Source organism: Pteropus vampyrus, unplaced genomic scaffold, assembly GCF_000151845.1.
Source record: "Pteropus vampyrus isolate Shadow unplaced genomic scaffold, Pvam_2.0 Scaffold20, whole genome shotgun sequence".
In the NCBI taxonomy this organism is placed as follows: domain Eukaryota; kingdom Metazoa; phylum Chordata; class Mammalia; order Chiroptera; family Pteropodidae; genus Pteropus; species Pteropus vampyrus.
Window position 1 is genome coordinate 15,314,763 of NW_011888801.1, and position 17,331 is coordinate 15,332,093.

General features: G+C 34.3%; 1 protein-coding gene across 5 annotated transcripts in view; it reads left to right on the forward strand.

Annotated features, from left to right (window-relative positions):
• The window catches only part of ZFAND4 (zinc finger AN1-type containing 4), a 74,281-nt gene that overhangs the window by 41,447 nt on the left and 15,503 nt on the right, over window positions 1-17,331 (forward strand). For all 5 annotated transcript variants that reach the window (XM_011355437.2, XM_011355434.2, XM_011355432.2 and 2 more), the window contains 2 exons: window positions 139-325; window positions 7,150-7,297. In XM_011355437.2, the coding sequence (XP_011353739.1) occupies window positions 139-325; window positions 7,150-7,297 (335 nt within the window). The remainder of the gene's footprint in view (window positions 1-138; window positions 326-7,149; window positions 7,298-17,331) is intronic.

Here is a 17,331-nt window from a genome sequence, read left to right on the forward strand (position 1 = left end):
TATATATGTATGTATGTATGTATATACACACACACAGGATTGTTGTTCAGATTCGGCACATTATGTCCTGTCACTGTACCAAGATGCGTAAAACTTGATATAAATTGAAAGCTTGTTTATTAATTTTTCCATTTATAGTTCCTATGGAAGATCCACTTAGGGAGATGGCTGAGTACATGGATTCCAGTCGAGATGAGGTCTGGGAGAAGACCTCCTACAACAAACAAGTTACATTTTTGGTATACCGAGAAGGAGATCAATTGAATTTCTTTCGTGTAGTAGATAGGGGAGATGGCACTTTAACACCATTATCTGAATCTTTAAGGTAAATAGGTTTTCATTTGCATGTCTCACTTAGAAAAAGAAAACATCCTATGATACATTCCATATACCTTTCTGTTTGCCTTGTATTGCCAAATAATCTTATTCACAACACTGACTAAATTTCATGCATTTTCTCCCACCCTTCCCCCCCAGCCCCAGGTATGTAATTCTGAAATTGTCCTTTGAATGATGAATACTTAGAGAGTAATTTCTGAAATTTCTTTATGGAATAGGATTTTTTCATACAAAAGTTTTATTTCTGTAACTTTATGAAACTCTAAGTTGCCTACTAGGTTATTAAGTCTTGTTATAATATATAATAGTGTGTTATACAACATTGCTATAATAGAAAGGATTAAACTTAAGTTGCTATCTTTTTAAATAATTTAACTCAGCTGCTTAAAAGTGGACAAATCTGGTCTTGTTTTCATACTCTATAAAAGGGATAGAAGTTGTTATATTACATATATTACTTATAAAGTCAGAAGAAAACAACCTAAAGGTACTTAGCTAGGCAACAATTAGGGAATTGGACAAGGAAACCTGTAAGTTTCTGTGCACTGTCTTACTATGATTCTTTTTGCCTTTCAATTAAGTTACTAAATATTTACTGAACTTTTGTAGCCAGTCTCTACACTAAGCATTGGTCTACAAAGATGATTATTCCTCTCTCATTGAGCATGCAATCTGCTATAAATAGTATCTGTAACATACTGTTGGCAGTTGTTATAAAAAGATATCAACATCTCTGGAAAACCAAATGAGAGGGCTTTTATTTTGCCTGAAAGGTGGGGAGTTAGGGACAACCTCTGAGAAGAAGCAACCATAAAAGGAGTAGGAGTTTGCCTAGCAGACAAAGGAAGGAAAGCTATTACAGGTAACTAAATTTAATCCCACAAAATAAAAAGCTAATGACAGAACCATTCGTAGAAAAGATAACTTTAGCTGGGTGCTCTGCTCAGGGTCTTACAAGCTGCAGTCATAATGTTGGCAAAGGTATACTCTTATCTGGAGGTTTGGTTGGGGAAGAGAATGAACTTTCAGGCTCATTTACAGTGTTGGCATGATTCATTTCCTGGTGGTTATATGACTGAATGCCCTGGTGTTTTGCTGGCTATATTGTCTAGAAGCAGCCCACAGCTCTTTTTGTATTAACTCAGAGTCAACTGATTTAGGGCTCAAATTACATCTGCAAAAAATTCTTTTACTTTTGCTCTATTCTGTTGGCTAGAAGTAAATCATAGGTTATGCTCATACTTGGGTAGGAGAGCATATAGACTGTGAGTAACAGGGATTGAGACTCATAGAGATTCCTTTAGGGTTCTGCCCACCACAGAGTGATATTTGGAAGAAAGATTAGACTTATTCTTTGTGGCCACAGAGAGCAGACTGTGACAGATGGGTGTTGACTGTTGACTATAATGTGTCTAGATCTGTGTTAGCACTACAAACTTGACATAAACACATGGGCTAGAAGTCAAGAAGAGGGAGCAGTGAGAGCAGCAGCCTTAATCCAGTGTCTCACACTTGGACCATGTAAAGAATTGCTTTATACCAGTCTCTCTATGCTAGTTCACTGTTGTTTTGGGTTTTCTTTCCTTAAGAATATCCTCTTTTTGCTCTCCTTTCCTAAAGGAGAGAATCTAAACTCCTTAGCTTAGCTCATAAGGCCCTTTATCACCTGTCAGCATTAATTTTTCAGGTCTCTCATTATGCCATGTTTTTGCACTTCTATTTCTCTTTGCTAGAAATATCATTTCCTCCTTTTACTCCAGTTTTTCCTCAGCCAACTTCTGTTGTGTTTAAGACCTAGCCCAAGTGTTGCTGTGGATTTCAGTTAAAATCGTATTAATGTTCTTCTCAAGGTAATTATTATTTTTTATAATTTTCTTTTCTTTCTATTCACCTGCCAAAATTAGATGAGATAGAGTGGATGAGAAAGGGAAACAGAAAACTTTCTGAATCATACCTTGGAGGACATTTATCTTTCCTGTTCTACAACAGAGGACAGCAAACTTTTTTGTAAAGGGCCAGAGACTAATTATTTTAGGATATTCAGGCTAAGAGGTAAAATGAAGTGTAGGTACTTATATAACAAGAGAAAAAATTTTCCGTAAGATTTTTACTGACAGAATTCAATATATAAGAATAATAATTGAGTACTTTTATGTGTGTGTGTGGTTTAGGTCTACTAATAAGAATATAATTCTTTCTGTGAGGGTGACGTTTTACTTAATTGGGTTAGAAAGCTAGTGTTGCTTATCCGATTATAAAATTAGTTGTAGACATTCATCTGTTAATATTGATCTGTGATGAGATTTTATGTATTTTATCTTTGAAAATTATTTTTCACACAGATAGGTAACTACCAAATATTGATGAGTTCATGAGCATATGATTTTAATTGAGCATATTCATCACTTGAAATGCATTTATAGAATTCTAGTACTGTCTTCTCTTGCTATTTACCTTTAGCATGTCATTACATTGTAGATTAAATACTTCCAATTGAAAATAGAACTCCTGAATTCCACATTTAAAGAGATTTTGAAATATTGAAATTTTCATTAACTTGCAATGAAGTATGAAAATGCTGCTGGTAGTATACTTTGAGTTCAGAAAACATGTCTGCTCTAAACTTGTGTGGTAATGGAGATCTCACTTAAGTTTTTAACTTTTGAAAGCATGACATTACATGTGATTCACCGTAATGCTAGTTCTCAAAATGACATTACTGCAGTATATGTTTCTCATGTGCATACTGTTTAACTTTCTAATTTTAGGTTGAATTTATTAAGAAACATTCTCAAGTCCACAGAAAAAGCAAATCTCTAAAGACATTCATTGTTTGATACTAGCAGTTGAGGATGGTTCTTTTCGTTCAGAAATATTCAGTGCCAGCCATGAGCTAAAAGAAAAATCACAAAACTACTACCATTGACACTACTGGTTCAGTAATAATACATGATAGATTCAAATATTTGTGGCAGAGTATTCTGCTGATGAGTAACCATAGATTTTAAACACTTTACATTTTTATTAGCTTTGTAAATTTGTTCAACTAAATTTTTTTTTTTTTACTTTTATTCCATCAATTGTAGCAGATTTCACTTCAAGTTGTATTGAAGTAGTATTTTAGCAACTTCTTTGACAATTTTCTTCACTGCAGTTTAATGCGGACTCTTCAAAGGTATTAGTTATTCAGTCACTTCAAACTTGGTATTGGTGCCCTGAATAAACAAAAATATCTAGACAGTATCAGTAACTTACGTTGTCTCATCAAAAGCCAAGGAAAACAACTATAAATGATTTGTCTTATTTTTTAATTGACTGTTGATGTTTCTTCCAATGTTGTCAGCTCTTCAAGAAGTTGTTCTTGCTGAAGGAATAGTCTTTAAACAAGTTTAATTTCTTCAACTGCTGTGATCATACATGGTTTAATTAATGCACTATTGATAAACAGATTTCCTTGCTTGGCTAGTAAATAAACCTCTTGGAAACTTATTTTGGTTGTAATATCATTTTCATTTTTTATTTCTGGGAAGAAATTCTGCTATGATCTATTTCATTTTAAATTTTCTCATTTTTCTGACCATTGCTTTCCTACAAGTTGAGAATACTGTGATGAATCCTCAGTCTGATAATGTGCAAATATGTTGTTTTTCTTTAGCATAGCTACAGTGTCATTGCATAAGAAACACAATGCTTTGCCATTTGATAGATTTAAAAAATGATTCGTGCTCTATTGTGCCTTAAAACTGCACCATTTGAAGTCCACTCTTCTCCTCTTGGCTTTGACATGTTGGATATATATACCGGTAATTTAAAAAAAGTCACTGTACAGTGATATACATGGCACTCAAAATGCTGTTGAATTATGACTGTGTCACTGATTTGTAGTGTGACAAGCCACAGTGCAAAGAAATGAAAGCCACATACAATTTCTGTGTGGCTACTTAACTCTGCCACTGTAGTGCAAAATCAGCCATATGCAGTATGTGATCAAATGAATGTGGCTATGTTCCAATAAAACTTTATTTATGGATGCGAATTTGAATTTCATATAATTTTCATGTTATGAAATATTATTTTGACTTTTTTCAACTATTTAAAAATATAAAAGCCATTCTTAGCTCGTGAGGTGCACGAAAATACATGGCGGACTGAATTTGGCCTGTTGCCTGTAGTTTTCTAACTCCTGCTCTAAGAAGAAACAGAATTCAGTACTTATTTGGTTCATTTCAATACACAACCTATTATCAGTCACTTTTAGTCTCAGATCTTTTTAGTTAATCATGCCATCTTCCTGCTTTTTTAAGTGGAAAGAAGTAGAAGGAGGTATTTGCAAGTCCTAATTAAATGGTAACTTGTCTGTGAAAGTCACATGAGGGCTTGGCTTTATGATGAACAATATTCATGTTGAAATACATTTGCCCATCTCTTATTCTTTAATCACATTATTAGATTAAAAGATTTAGAAAAAGTTAAATATAAGCATTCAAGAAAATATTAAGAGAATTTTCATGCTTATATGAGTTCCCTATGTACATGTATTAAAAATTTGATTTTCTTCTTTTATAAAGAAAATATTTAGAAATTCAAGAAAATATTTAGAATATTTAAATATAAAGAAGGATATTTTTGGATTAGATTTATAAATTACTATGTTATCCTAGTCTATTTACATTTTTCTAAATAGAAATTGTGATTGGCTTCTGACTGATGTCATGAATCTTTGCTTTGTTAGAAAAAAAAGCAGAATAATGTGATTCTTTTAAAATATAGGTACATTTAAAAGTTTCTTTAATCTTCCAAAATGCATCTAATGAACTATTTATCATGATTTTACTTTTTTTAATATACCACACATGCGGAAACAGTAAAGGAAAGTTGAGCCAAAAACCTCTTTCAACATTCAGTATGGGTACCTAAAGTTAAATTACCACAAGTATAGTAGAGAATTAAAGTTAAAATACTGCAAGGTAACCAATAGTAGAGTGTGCTTAAGTCATTCCTTCCAACTCCATGGGCGAACTAGCAAAAATCTTCTTCTCAACCCTCCTTTTCAGGTATAGTTAAACTTGAGAGTCTTCACATACTGTAAGTTCTGTCTCTTTTTTAGGAACACAAGCATGGTTCAGTAAAGTCTGTTGTTTGGTGCCTGGGAAAGCAACAGGAAGTAGAATAAAGAATAGACTTTGGAACCAGACAGTTGGGGGATTTGAATCTTAAGTCTACCATTTATTAGCTCTCTGGTCTGGAACAAAATCACTTAATCTCTAAACTGCAGTTTCTTTATTTATAAAATGGGATAAATATCAGCTTGTATAGTTTTCGTGAGGATTAGAAATAATATGTGGAAAATACCTGGCAGAGTAGGCATTTAGTAAATAGTAGCAATGTTAATTTAGTATTGTGCCCCCTTGTGTCAACTTTCATACTGTAGTAGGAATCTACAATAGGTAGAAGGAAAGTGATGGTCACAAGGCAAACACTAGGGACTGAACTGGTTATGGAGATCAGTTCTGGCCATTCTTCCTTCTGACAAGTATGCCTGCTGTCCATGTAATTAACCCACAATTTTAAAATGTCATCCTCAGTTTCACCATATAAAGTTTAGGAATGGGGTCATCTACTTTCTACTTTGCTTTTGTGGGGTGGTAGTATGTACTTCAGAAATGTTACGGAATATGCCTTATTAAGGCTGTCCTACATTTCCATTTCTTAAGAACCATGTAAAATTGGAAATCTTATTAACCCTCATATTCTTTAGCATAGGTACATTAGTTTTTTTATAAGTAAATCGGGCACAGTGACCAACATTCTTTTTCTGCTCTATTTAAAATTTTAGTCATTCAAATATGCTGAGCTTGTTTTTTTCAAACTTTACCATTTTAATTTTTTTCATTATTGAAAAAGCTGAATGAAATTTCAGTAATGTTTGTGTTTAATATTTGTTGAATATGGGCCAAACACTCTGCCAGGTGCTAAGACTGGGAAGATGCAAAAGCCTAATAACTGTTTTCAGCTTGTAAATGGTGGAGTAAGAGGGAAAGATAAGTATGTAAGTATAAATATGAAGATAGTGTGCTAAATACCATTATATTATGCGAAGAGAAGGGGCTCCAGCTAATAATTATGTTAATGAATAAATATCATGATGATTAATCAGTAATTGAAATGTTTTACGTGTTTAATAATATGTGTTATGACTTGCCTGGGATGTCTTTTTTCATTTAAAACTCTATGCTATTCTAGGTGGTTATATTTCTAAATACACTGAGAAAAATCTTAAGTTATCTATATTTTTTGTTGTCTTTAGAGCAGAAAATGTTCTAATGACATCTGTGTATGTGTTCCTTTTTTTAGTGAGAATTCTCTCAGCATTAATAAAAATCTAGACTTCTCTTATGTGTTAATTTCTTTTTTATTCTGGTTAGTTGAAATTTGATCAGCCTGTGGTCTAGGTTGCACAATTATTAGTTTTGGCTAATAAAATGAAATCAGATCATTCTTATGGAAATGGATTTTGCTTCTATGGGAATGATAGAGCAGATGCCAAAAGATCTTCACTTATGGTATACTGACTTGAGAAAAGCATAGCTGTATTAGAATTTTCAGTAATGCTAGATGATGATATTTATCACTATTTATTTTTTTCTCCTAAGAAATATATTTTTGAAATACATTTGCCTTAAATTTCATTGACAAGATGGGTTTGTTGTTTTATCATTAGCAACATCTATAGTTTCTATTGCACATAGAATATTTTTAGTCATTGGGCAGGTATCAGGTACATTTCAATAGTAATTATTTTCTTTGCAGTGGTGGTTCTGTATATAATTTGTATACTGATGAGGATGAAGAAATTGAGCCTTCTCCTTCTGGGCAACAGATAATTGAAAATTCAATAACTATGAATAAGATGAAGCTGCTGAAGGCTAAGATGGAGAACATGAATCTCAGCAAAAAGGTGAAGCTATTGGCATTTGGCCAGGCCTTTCTCTAGTTTATCTGTGCAGGAGTCAGATTGAGGACTGCTAGTAATTGTGAAAAATATATTTATAAAATGTCATTCATCCCAAGTTTCTGGCCTCAGTTATTTATTGAGATATTAAAAGTGATGAATTGGTTTTTAGGCCAGCAACACATCTAATGGGATTATTCTGCACTTAAAATAATTCATGATATTTAAAAATTTTGTGGTTCTAGAGCTAAGAAGGATAATAAAAGATAGCCTAATCTTAGTCTTACAGTTACTTTTTAAAATACTCTGTTCATATTTACTTATTATGGATATTTTCTCTGGGCATTGATAAGAAGTATGCCTATATTCAGCTTTACTGGATATTGTCAGTTTTCCAAAGTGATTCTGAAGTAATTGAACCAATTTACATCTGTCCTGTAGTTAATGAGAGTTGCAGTTTTCATGCATTCTTACCAGTATTTGGTATGGTCCTTCATTTTTATTTTTGTCATTCTGGTTGACGTGTAGAGCCATCATTGTGTTTTTAATTTGCATTTCTCTGACTAACGAAGTTGAGCACCTTTTATATATTTATTGGGTATTTTATACTTTTTGTAAAATGCCTTTTCAAATCTTACTCATTTTTCTTTGGGTTGTCTGTTTTTTTGCTTATTGATTTTTTTATATCTAAATTTACTCTGGATGTGAGTCCTTTGTCATGTATCTACATATGTATATACACATATATATGTACATGTATATCACCACTCTGTTATTTTGCTTTTCACTTGATTAATAGCTTATCCCTTTTTTATTGAAATACAATATATAATAAAATTCACAAGTCTTTAATGTACAGCTTGATGAATTTTTATGTTTATATATATTTATGCACATATAACCCAAATTAAAAGAGACCCGTCTTTCTTTTCAGTTTTCCTTATAACCTTTTCTAGTCAATACCCACCTTTCTCCAGTCCCAGAAATAACTACTATTCTTATATTTGTCACAATAAATTAGTTTTGCCTCCTCGAACTTTGTATAAATGAACTCATTAGAATATCTCTCTTTTTTTGAGGGAGGGGTCTGGTTTCCTTTGCTCAGGATAATACTTTTGTAATTAATCATCTTGTTGCATGTCTGTCTTTTTTTACTGCTATGTACTATTTCATTATAAGACTGTACTTCAATTTGTTTTTCTTTTGACAGACATTTGGATTGTTTCTAGTTTTTAGCTTTCATCAATAAAACTGCTCTCAATACTCTTATATATGACTTTGGTGGACATATGCACTCTCTTCTTTGAGACATATACCTAGGAATGGTCTTGTAGAGATACAAAAGGTATATATGTAGCTTTAGTTGTTGTGCCAAACAATTTTGCAAAGTGTCCGAACTAATTTACACTCCCATCAGCAACATGAGAGTTCCAGTTTGTGCCCCATCCTCACCAATACTTGACATTGTCAGTCTTTTTCATTTCAACCATTCTTATAAAGAATTTCTCTGATAAGGAATAATATTAAGTTTTTCATATGGTTATTGGCCATTAAATATGGCTTTTGGGTTTTATTTTTAAATTTTAATTAATTTTTATTATGCTGACATTGGTTAATGAAATTCAGTAAGTTTCAGGTGTACAATTCAACAGTAAGGCATAGATATACATTCCATTGTGTGTTCACTACACAGTTAGATTTCTTTCTGTCACCACACATTTGACCCCTCCCCCCTCTCCTCTTCCCCCTCCCCTCTTGCAACCACAAGTCTCTTGTCCATGTCCATGAGTCTCTGCTTCCTTGTCCTGTTCATTTGTTGCTTTTAGGTTTATATCCCACATATAAGTGATATTATGTGTTTTTCAACTTTTTCTGTCTGGCATATTTTGCTTAGCATGATTATCTCAGGGTCTATCCATGTTGTTGCAAATGGCAGTATTTTGTCTCTTCTTATGGTTGAGTAATATTCCATTGTATGTATGTACCACAGCTTCTTTATCCAGTCATCTGTTGTAGAAAATTTTGGTTGCTTCCATGTCCTGGCCACCATAAATAATGCTACTATAAACATCATTGTGCAAATATCTTTTCACTATGGGTTTGCAAGTTTTGGGGATAAATACCCAGTAGAGGGGTTACTGGATCATATGGTAGATCAATTCTTAGTTTTTTGAGGAACCTCCATACTATTTTCCATAGTTGCTTTACCAATTTGCAGTCCCACCAATAGTGTGTGAGGGTTCCTTTTTCTCCGCATCCTCTCCAGCATTTCTTATAACTTGTCCTGTTGATTATAGCCATTCTAACAGGTGTGAGATGGTATCTCATTGTGCTTTTGATTTGCATTTCCCTAATAACTAGCGATGTTGAGCATCCTTTCATATGTTTGTTGGCCATTTGTATGTCTTCTGGGAGAAGAGTTTGTTCAGGTCCTCTGCCCATTTTTTAATTGGATTGTTTGTTTTTTTTTTATTGTTGTTGAGTTGTATGAGTTCTTTGTATATTTTGGATATTAGGCCCTTATCGGAGGTATTGCTTGCAAATGTACTTTCCCATTTGGATGGTTGTCTCTTTACCTTCTTGTTGTTTCTTTTGCTGTGAAGAAGCTTTTTAGTTTCATGTAGTCCCATTCATTTAGTTTTGCTTTGATTTCCCTTGCCTTTGAGGTCAAATTCATAAAATCCTCTTTAAGTCTATGGTCCATGAGTTTAGTTCCTGTGTTTTCTTCTATGCAGTTTATTGGTTTGGGTCTTATATTTGGGTCCTTAATCCATTTTGAGTTAATTTTGGTTTGTGGTGGTGATAGACAACAGTCTCTTTTCATCCTTTTGCAAGTGGCATTCCAGTTTTCCTAGTACCATTTACTGAAGAGGCTTTCCTTTTTCTATTGTATGTTTTTGACTATTTTGTCGAAAATTATTTGCCCATATAAACATGGGTTTATTACTGGATTCTCGATTCTGTTCCACTGGTCTGTGTGTCCTTTTTTCTGCCAATACTATGCCATTTTGATTATTGTTGCTTTGTAGTATAATTTAAGTTGGGCAGAGTGATGCCTCCAGCCTCATTCTTTTTTCTCAGGATGGCTTTGGCAATTAGAGGTTTTTTGTGCTTCCCTTCAAATCTGATGATTTTTGCTCTATTTCTTTTAAAAATGCCAATAGGATTTTGATGAAGATTACACTAAATCTGTATAATACTTTAGATAATAAGGTCATTTTAACTATGTCGATTCTTCTAATCCAATAACACGGAATATCTTTCCATTTCTGTGTATCTTCTTAGATTTCTTTTAATAGGTTCCTATAGTTTTCATTATATAGGTCCTTCACATGTTTCATTAGAGTAATTCGTAGGTATTTTATTCTTTTGTTGCAATTGGAAAAGGAATAATTTTTTCCGCTTATTTTTCTGACACTTTATTTTTAGAGTATAGGAACACTAGGGATTTTTAACATTAATTTTGTATCCAGAAACTTTACCGTATTTGCTTATTGTTATTAGAAGTGTTCTTGTGGAGTCTTTTGGTTTTCTATCTAGAGAATCATGTCATCCAAATAGTGACAGTTTGACTTCATTTCCTATTTGGATGCCTTTTATATCTTTCTCTTGCCTGATCGCACTTGCTAGGACCTCCAATGTTACATTGAATAACAGTGGCGATAGTGGACAGCCTTGCCTTGTTCCCAATCTTAAAGAGAAGGTTTTTAGTTTTTCACCATTAAGTATAATGTTGGCTGAGGGTTTGTCATATATGGCCTTTATTATGTTAAGTTACTTTCCTTCACCGATTTTGTTAAGTGTTTCGATCATAATTGGATGCTATATCTTGTTGAAGGCTTTTTCTGAATCTGTTGATATGATCGTATTCTTACTTTATAATTTGTTTATATGATGTATCACATTAATTGATTTGTGTAAGTTGAACCATCCCTGTGCCCCTGGGATGAATCCCAATTGATCATGGTGTATAATCTTTTTAATATGTTGCTGTATTCGGTTTGCTAGTCAAGGTCTTATTTAGGATTTTTGCATCTGTGTTCATGAGAGACGTCGGTCTGTAGTTTTCTTTTTATGTGTTATCTTTACCAGGCTTCGGTATCAGGGTAATATTGGCCTCATAAAATGAGTTAGGAAGTATTTTCTCATTTTTGATTTTTTGGAAGAGTTTGTGGAGAATAGGTATTAAATCTTCTTTGAATGTTTGGCAGAATTCACTGGTGAAGCCATATGGTCCTGGACTTTTCCTTTTTGGTAGGTTTTTTATGATTGTTTCAATTTCCATACCGCTAATCAGTCTATTTAGATTTTCCAGTTCTTCTTGATTCAGTCTAGGAAGGTTGTATCTTTCTAAGTACTTGTCCATTTCTTCTAGGTTGTTAAATTTGTTATTATACACCTTTTCATAGTTTTCTTGTATGATTCTTATATTTCTGTTGTATCTCCTGAAATTTCTTCTCTTTCATCCCTGATTTTGTTTGTATCCTTTTTCTTTTTTCTTTTGTGTGTGTCTACCCAGGAGTTTGTCAATTTTATTAACCTTCTCAAGGACCAGCTCTTTGTTGCATTTATTTTTTCTGTTTTTTTTTCTGTTTGTTTTCAATTTCATTTAATTCTGCTCTAATTTTGATGATATCTTCTGCTGACTTTAGGCTTCATTTGTTCTTCCTTTTCTAGTTTTTTAAGATGAAGCGTTAGGTTGTTCGTTTGGGCTCGTTCTTGTTTTTTGAGGTAGGCCTGTAATGATATGAACTTTCCTCTTATGACGGCTTTTGCTGTGTCCCAAAAGTTTTGATATGTTATACTATCATTATCATTTGTCTCTATGTATCTCTTGATCTCTCTTTTTTCTTCTCTGACCCAGTCATTCTTCAGTAGCATGTTGTTTAATCTCCATGTATTTGTGGTTTTCCTGCTTCCTTTTTACAGTTAATCTTGAATTTCAAAGCATTATGATCAGAGAATGTGGTTGGTATGATTTTAACCCTCTTATATTTGTTGAGGCTATCTCTGTGTCCCAGAATGTGGTTAATCCTTGAGAATGTTCCATGTGCACTAAAGAAGAATGTATAAGCAGCTGTTTGGGAATGAAAGGCTCTGTAAATGTCAGTTATGTCCAGCTGGTCTAATGTGTCCTTAAGGTTGTTACTTCTTTATTGAGTTTCTGTTTGGATGATCTGTCCATATCCAACAGTGGGGTATTTATGTCCCCTACTACGATAGTGTTTTGGTCTGTTTCTCCCTTTAGTTCTGTTAATATATGCTTTATATATTTCAGAGCTTCCTGTTTGGGAGCATAGATATTAATAATTGTTATGTCTTCTTGGTGCATGCTTCCCTTTATCATTACGAAGTGTCCCTCAGTATTTTTCTTTACATTTTTTTATTTTGAAGTCTGTTTCATCTTAAAAACAGCAAGAGAAAAGCAGTTAGTTTACCTACAAGGGAGCACCCAGAAGACTGGCAGCTGATTTCTCAAAAGAAGCTATGCAGGACAGAAGGGCTTGGCACAAAATATTCAACAGGATGAAGACTCAGGATCTACTCCTGCTTTTCTCTGAATGCCATTTGCTTGAAATATCATTTCCCACCCTTTCACTTTGAGTCTATATTTGTCTTTGGAACTGGAGGCAGCATATGGTTGGGTTTTGTTTTTTGATCCAATCTGCAACTCTGCCTCTTTATTGATGAGTTCAGTCCATTTACATTTAGGATGATTATTGAAATATGAGGTCTTCTTATAGCCATTTTATCTTTTGCTTTCTGGTAACTCGTTGTTTCCATTTCTTCCTTGTCCTTTTGTTTCTTTTTGGGGGGATGGGAGGATTGTGAATTTTCCCTCTGGTCCTTCTTGTTTTATGTTATATACTTCAGTTCTGAATCTTTGGCATGTGGTTACCATTATGAATATGTAAAGAATAGTTGTATATATATAGTAGTCCATTTTCTTCTGTATGTGCCGTATCTCATTCCCCTTTGCTAATTTGGATCTTTGAATCTTCTCCCCTTTTCTGTTATTGTGGTCTCAATGTGTCCCTATATGTGCTGAATGTTCATTACTATCTTACAATAATAAATCTCTTCTTATTGTTTAAGTTTATAATGCCCTGTTCGTAATAAGGATTGCACTACTCTGCTTCTGTCTGCCTGCTAGTTGCCACACTCATAGTTATGTACTTTTTTTGTCATTTTGTTTTAGGTGAGCTTACCCTTTTCACTATTTCCTGGAATGCAGGCCTTGTAGTGGAGAATTCCCTCAGTTTTTCTATGTCTGGAAAGGTCTTTATTTATTTTTCATTTTTAAAGGAGAGCTTTGCTCGATACATCATTCTTGGCTGGTAGTTCTCTTGTAGGCAGTGTATGTAGGGGTCCTGTTTTCTTATCCCTTCAGCCACTTTATCTTTTGGTTATAGCACTTAATTCTTTTCCATTTGGGGTTCTTGTTGATAGGAATGTAATTATTACCATTCTTAATTCCTGTTTTTGATACATGTTCTTTCTTAAAGAAGTCCCTCCAACATTTCCTGTAATACTGGCTTGGTACTGATAAATTCCCTTAGCTTATTTTTGTCTGGGAAGCTCTTTATCTGTCTTTTGACTCTAAATGATAGCTTTACTGGATAAAGTCTTCTTGGTTGTAGATCCTGAGTCTTCATCATGTTGAATATTTTGTGCCAAGTTCTTCTGTCCTGCATAGTTTCTTTTGGGAAATCAGCTGCCCGTCTTATGGGTGCTCCCTTGTAGATAAACTAACTGCTTTTCTCTTGCTGCTTTTAAGATTCTTTCTTTGTATTTAACCTTTGGCATTTGAATTATGATGTGTCTTGGTGTGGGCCTCTTTGGATTCTTGGTTTTGGGGACTCTCTGAGCTTCCTGGGGTTTTATGCCTATTTCCTTCACCAGGTTAGAGAAATTTTCCATCATTATTTCTTCAAATATATATTCAATTTCTTGTTCTCTCTCTTCAGTTAACCTATGACACAGATATTTTTACTTTTAATAATGTCCCATGGGCTCTTTAAATTATTATTATGGACTTGGCTTCTTTTTTCTTGCCATTCTGATCGAGTGTCCTTGGGTTTCCTATCCTCTATATCGGTCATTTGATCCTCTTCTTTACTTACTTTATTTATTCCATTGAATATACTTCTCATCTCAGATAATGTGTTCTTCATTTCTGACTGGTTCCCTTTTATAATTTCCATTTCCATTTTTATGTTTTTTATCCCTTTGTTGAAGTTCTCAATGACTTCATGTACACTTCCCATAAGTTCACTGAGCAACTTTATAACCAGTGTTTTGAACTCTGCATCTGTTAGATTACTTGACTTCATTATTTCTGGATCTCTGATCTGTTCTCTTATATGGTTTCTGCTTCTTTGTCTTCTCATGGCTGCCTTTTTGTGTCTGTTTCTATGTACTAAGCGAAGCTTCTAAGTCTCCCAGTCTTATTAGCGTGGATTTGTGTAGTAGTGGCACCAGGCCAAATTTAGCCCAAGCCTCTACCCGTCTGGGGCCACCTGTTAAGATCAGCAAGCAATCCACAGATACTGTGCTTATAGTTGCCTCAAAAGGCCACACCAGAAACCAAAGCCAGCTGCCTCCAGTGTATCTAGGTGCTGCTCAGCAAGGAGCACTTGACTAACCAAGGATACACCTGGATGTGGCTTGGGTAGGGCCATGAGTTTGGGGATGCAAAGTTTCGGGGAATACTGTGGACGGAGCAACCTCTGCTATCCAGTTTGATGACGTCTCTGCTATGTCGGCACTGTGTCCGCACAATGGAGGGTGTGGAGCTCAACAGAGGAACAATGGATATCGCTGGTACTTCTATACAGAGTGAGTCTCGCCTTGTCCCTCACTCAAACAACTCAGTGTACCCTTGTAAGTCCCTGCCCAGCCAAACTGGCACTGGTGCTCAGAACAAGCAGGTCCATCACTGCGGAAGTCTGCTTGCAGACACGGCCCCTTTCAGAGGCATCTGCATCTGCCGCTGCCACAGCCTTCATCCTATTCAGTTGCTTGGGACCATAGCAGCCTCAAGTCCTCACCCTCTATTTACTTTCTGCTGTTGCAGGGTGAGTTCTTAGATTTCTTCCTAGTTGTATGGCTTGTTGTTTCTAGATCCCAAGCAATTTTTCCTTGTTGTTTGCTCCTTGTTTCTGTCATAACTTTGATTTGGTTGCCAGAGTGATGAAGAGTATCATCTACACCTTTTTTTTTTTTTTTTGCCTTGGTAATAATCAACTTTTTCTTATCTGCCTTTCTCACTTCTCTGCTTTCTGCCCTGATCCCTGGGCACTGCCACTGCGTGAAGCTCACAACTCTTTCAGGCAAGGCTGTTCACAGAACCACATCTTCTTCATTCAGTTGTCTATTGATGGGCACTTAGGTTGCTTCCATATCTTGGCTATTATAAATAGCACTGTAGTGAACATACGGGTGCATATATCTTTTCAAATTAAGTGTTTTGGTTTCCTTCAGGCAAATACCCAGAAGTGAGACTGTTGGATCATAAGGTAGTTCTATTTTTAATTTTTTGAGGAACCTCCAAACTATTTTCTAATGGCTGTAGCGATTTGCAATCCCACGAACAGCACACAAGTGTTCCCTTTTCTCTACCCTTGTCAACACTTGTTTTTTGATTTGTTGATGATAGCCATTCTGACAGGTGCGAGGTGATATCTCATTGTTTTAATTTTCATTTCTCTGATAATTAGTGACCTTGAGCATCTTTTCATATGTTTGTTGGCCATCTGTATATCCTCTTTGGAGAAATGCCTATTCAGGTCCTCTGCTGATTTTTTTAATTGGATTGTTTGTTTTTTTGATGTTGAGTTGTATGAGCTTTTTTTAAAAAAATAAATAAATTTTGGATATTAACCCTTTATCAGATATATCATAGGCAAATATTGTCTCCCATTCAGTATGTTATCTTTTGTTTTGTTGATGGTTTCCTTTGCTGTGCAAAACCTTTTTAGTTTGATGTAGTCCCATTTATTTTTTCTTTTGTTTCCCATGTCTGCGAAGATATATCAGAAAAAAAAAATATTGCTAAGAGCAATGTTAGAGAGTTTACTGCCTATATTTTCTAGGGGCTTTATGATTTTGGGTCTTATATTTAAGTCTTTAATCCATTTTGAGTTTATTTTTTTGTTTCATTTTTTTTGCATGTATCTATTCAGTTTCCCATCACCATTTGTTGCATAGAATGTCTTTACCCCATTGTATATTCTTGCCCCCTTTTTCATAGATTAGATGGCCATATAGACATGGGTTTATTTCTAGGCTCTCTATTCTGTTCTATCGACCTGTGTGTCTGATTTTATGCCAATACCATGATGTTTTGGTGACTATAGCCTTGTAGTATAGTTTCATACTAGGCAGCATGAAACCTCCAACTTTGTTCTTCTTTTTCAAGATTGCCGTGGCTATTTTGGGTCTTTTATGGTTCAATATAAATTTTAGGATTATTTTTTAAATTCTGTTAGAAATGCCATTATTTTGAGAGAGATTACATTGAATCTATAGATTGCTTTGGGTAGTAGGGACATTTTAACAATGTTAGTTCTTCCTATCTATGAACATGGTATATGCTTCCATTTGTTTGTATCTTTTTCAGTTTATTTCCTCAATGTCTTGTAATTTTCTAAGTACAGGACTTTTACTTCCTTGGTTAAATTTATTTCTAGGTATTTTTCGACGCAATTGTAACTGAGATTGTTTTCTCAATTTCTCTTTCTGTTAGTTCATTACTGGTATATAAAAATGCGACCAATTTCCGAATGTTAATGTTGTATCCTGCCACTTTATTGAATTCATTTGTCAGTTTGAACAGTTTTTGTGTGTAATCTTTAGGGTTCTCTCTATATAGTATGTCATATGCAAATAATAACAGTTTTACTTTTTCCTCTCCAGTTCAAATGCGTTTTATTTCTCTCTTTCTTCTCTAATTGCTTTGGCTAAGACTTCCAATTCTATGTTGAATAAAAGTGGTGAATGTTGGTATCCTTGTTTTTTTCCCTGATCTTAAGGAAAAC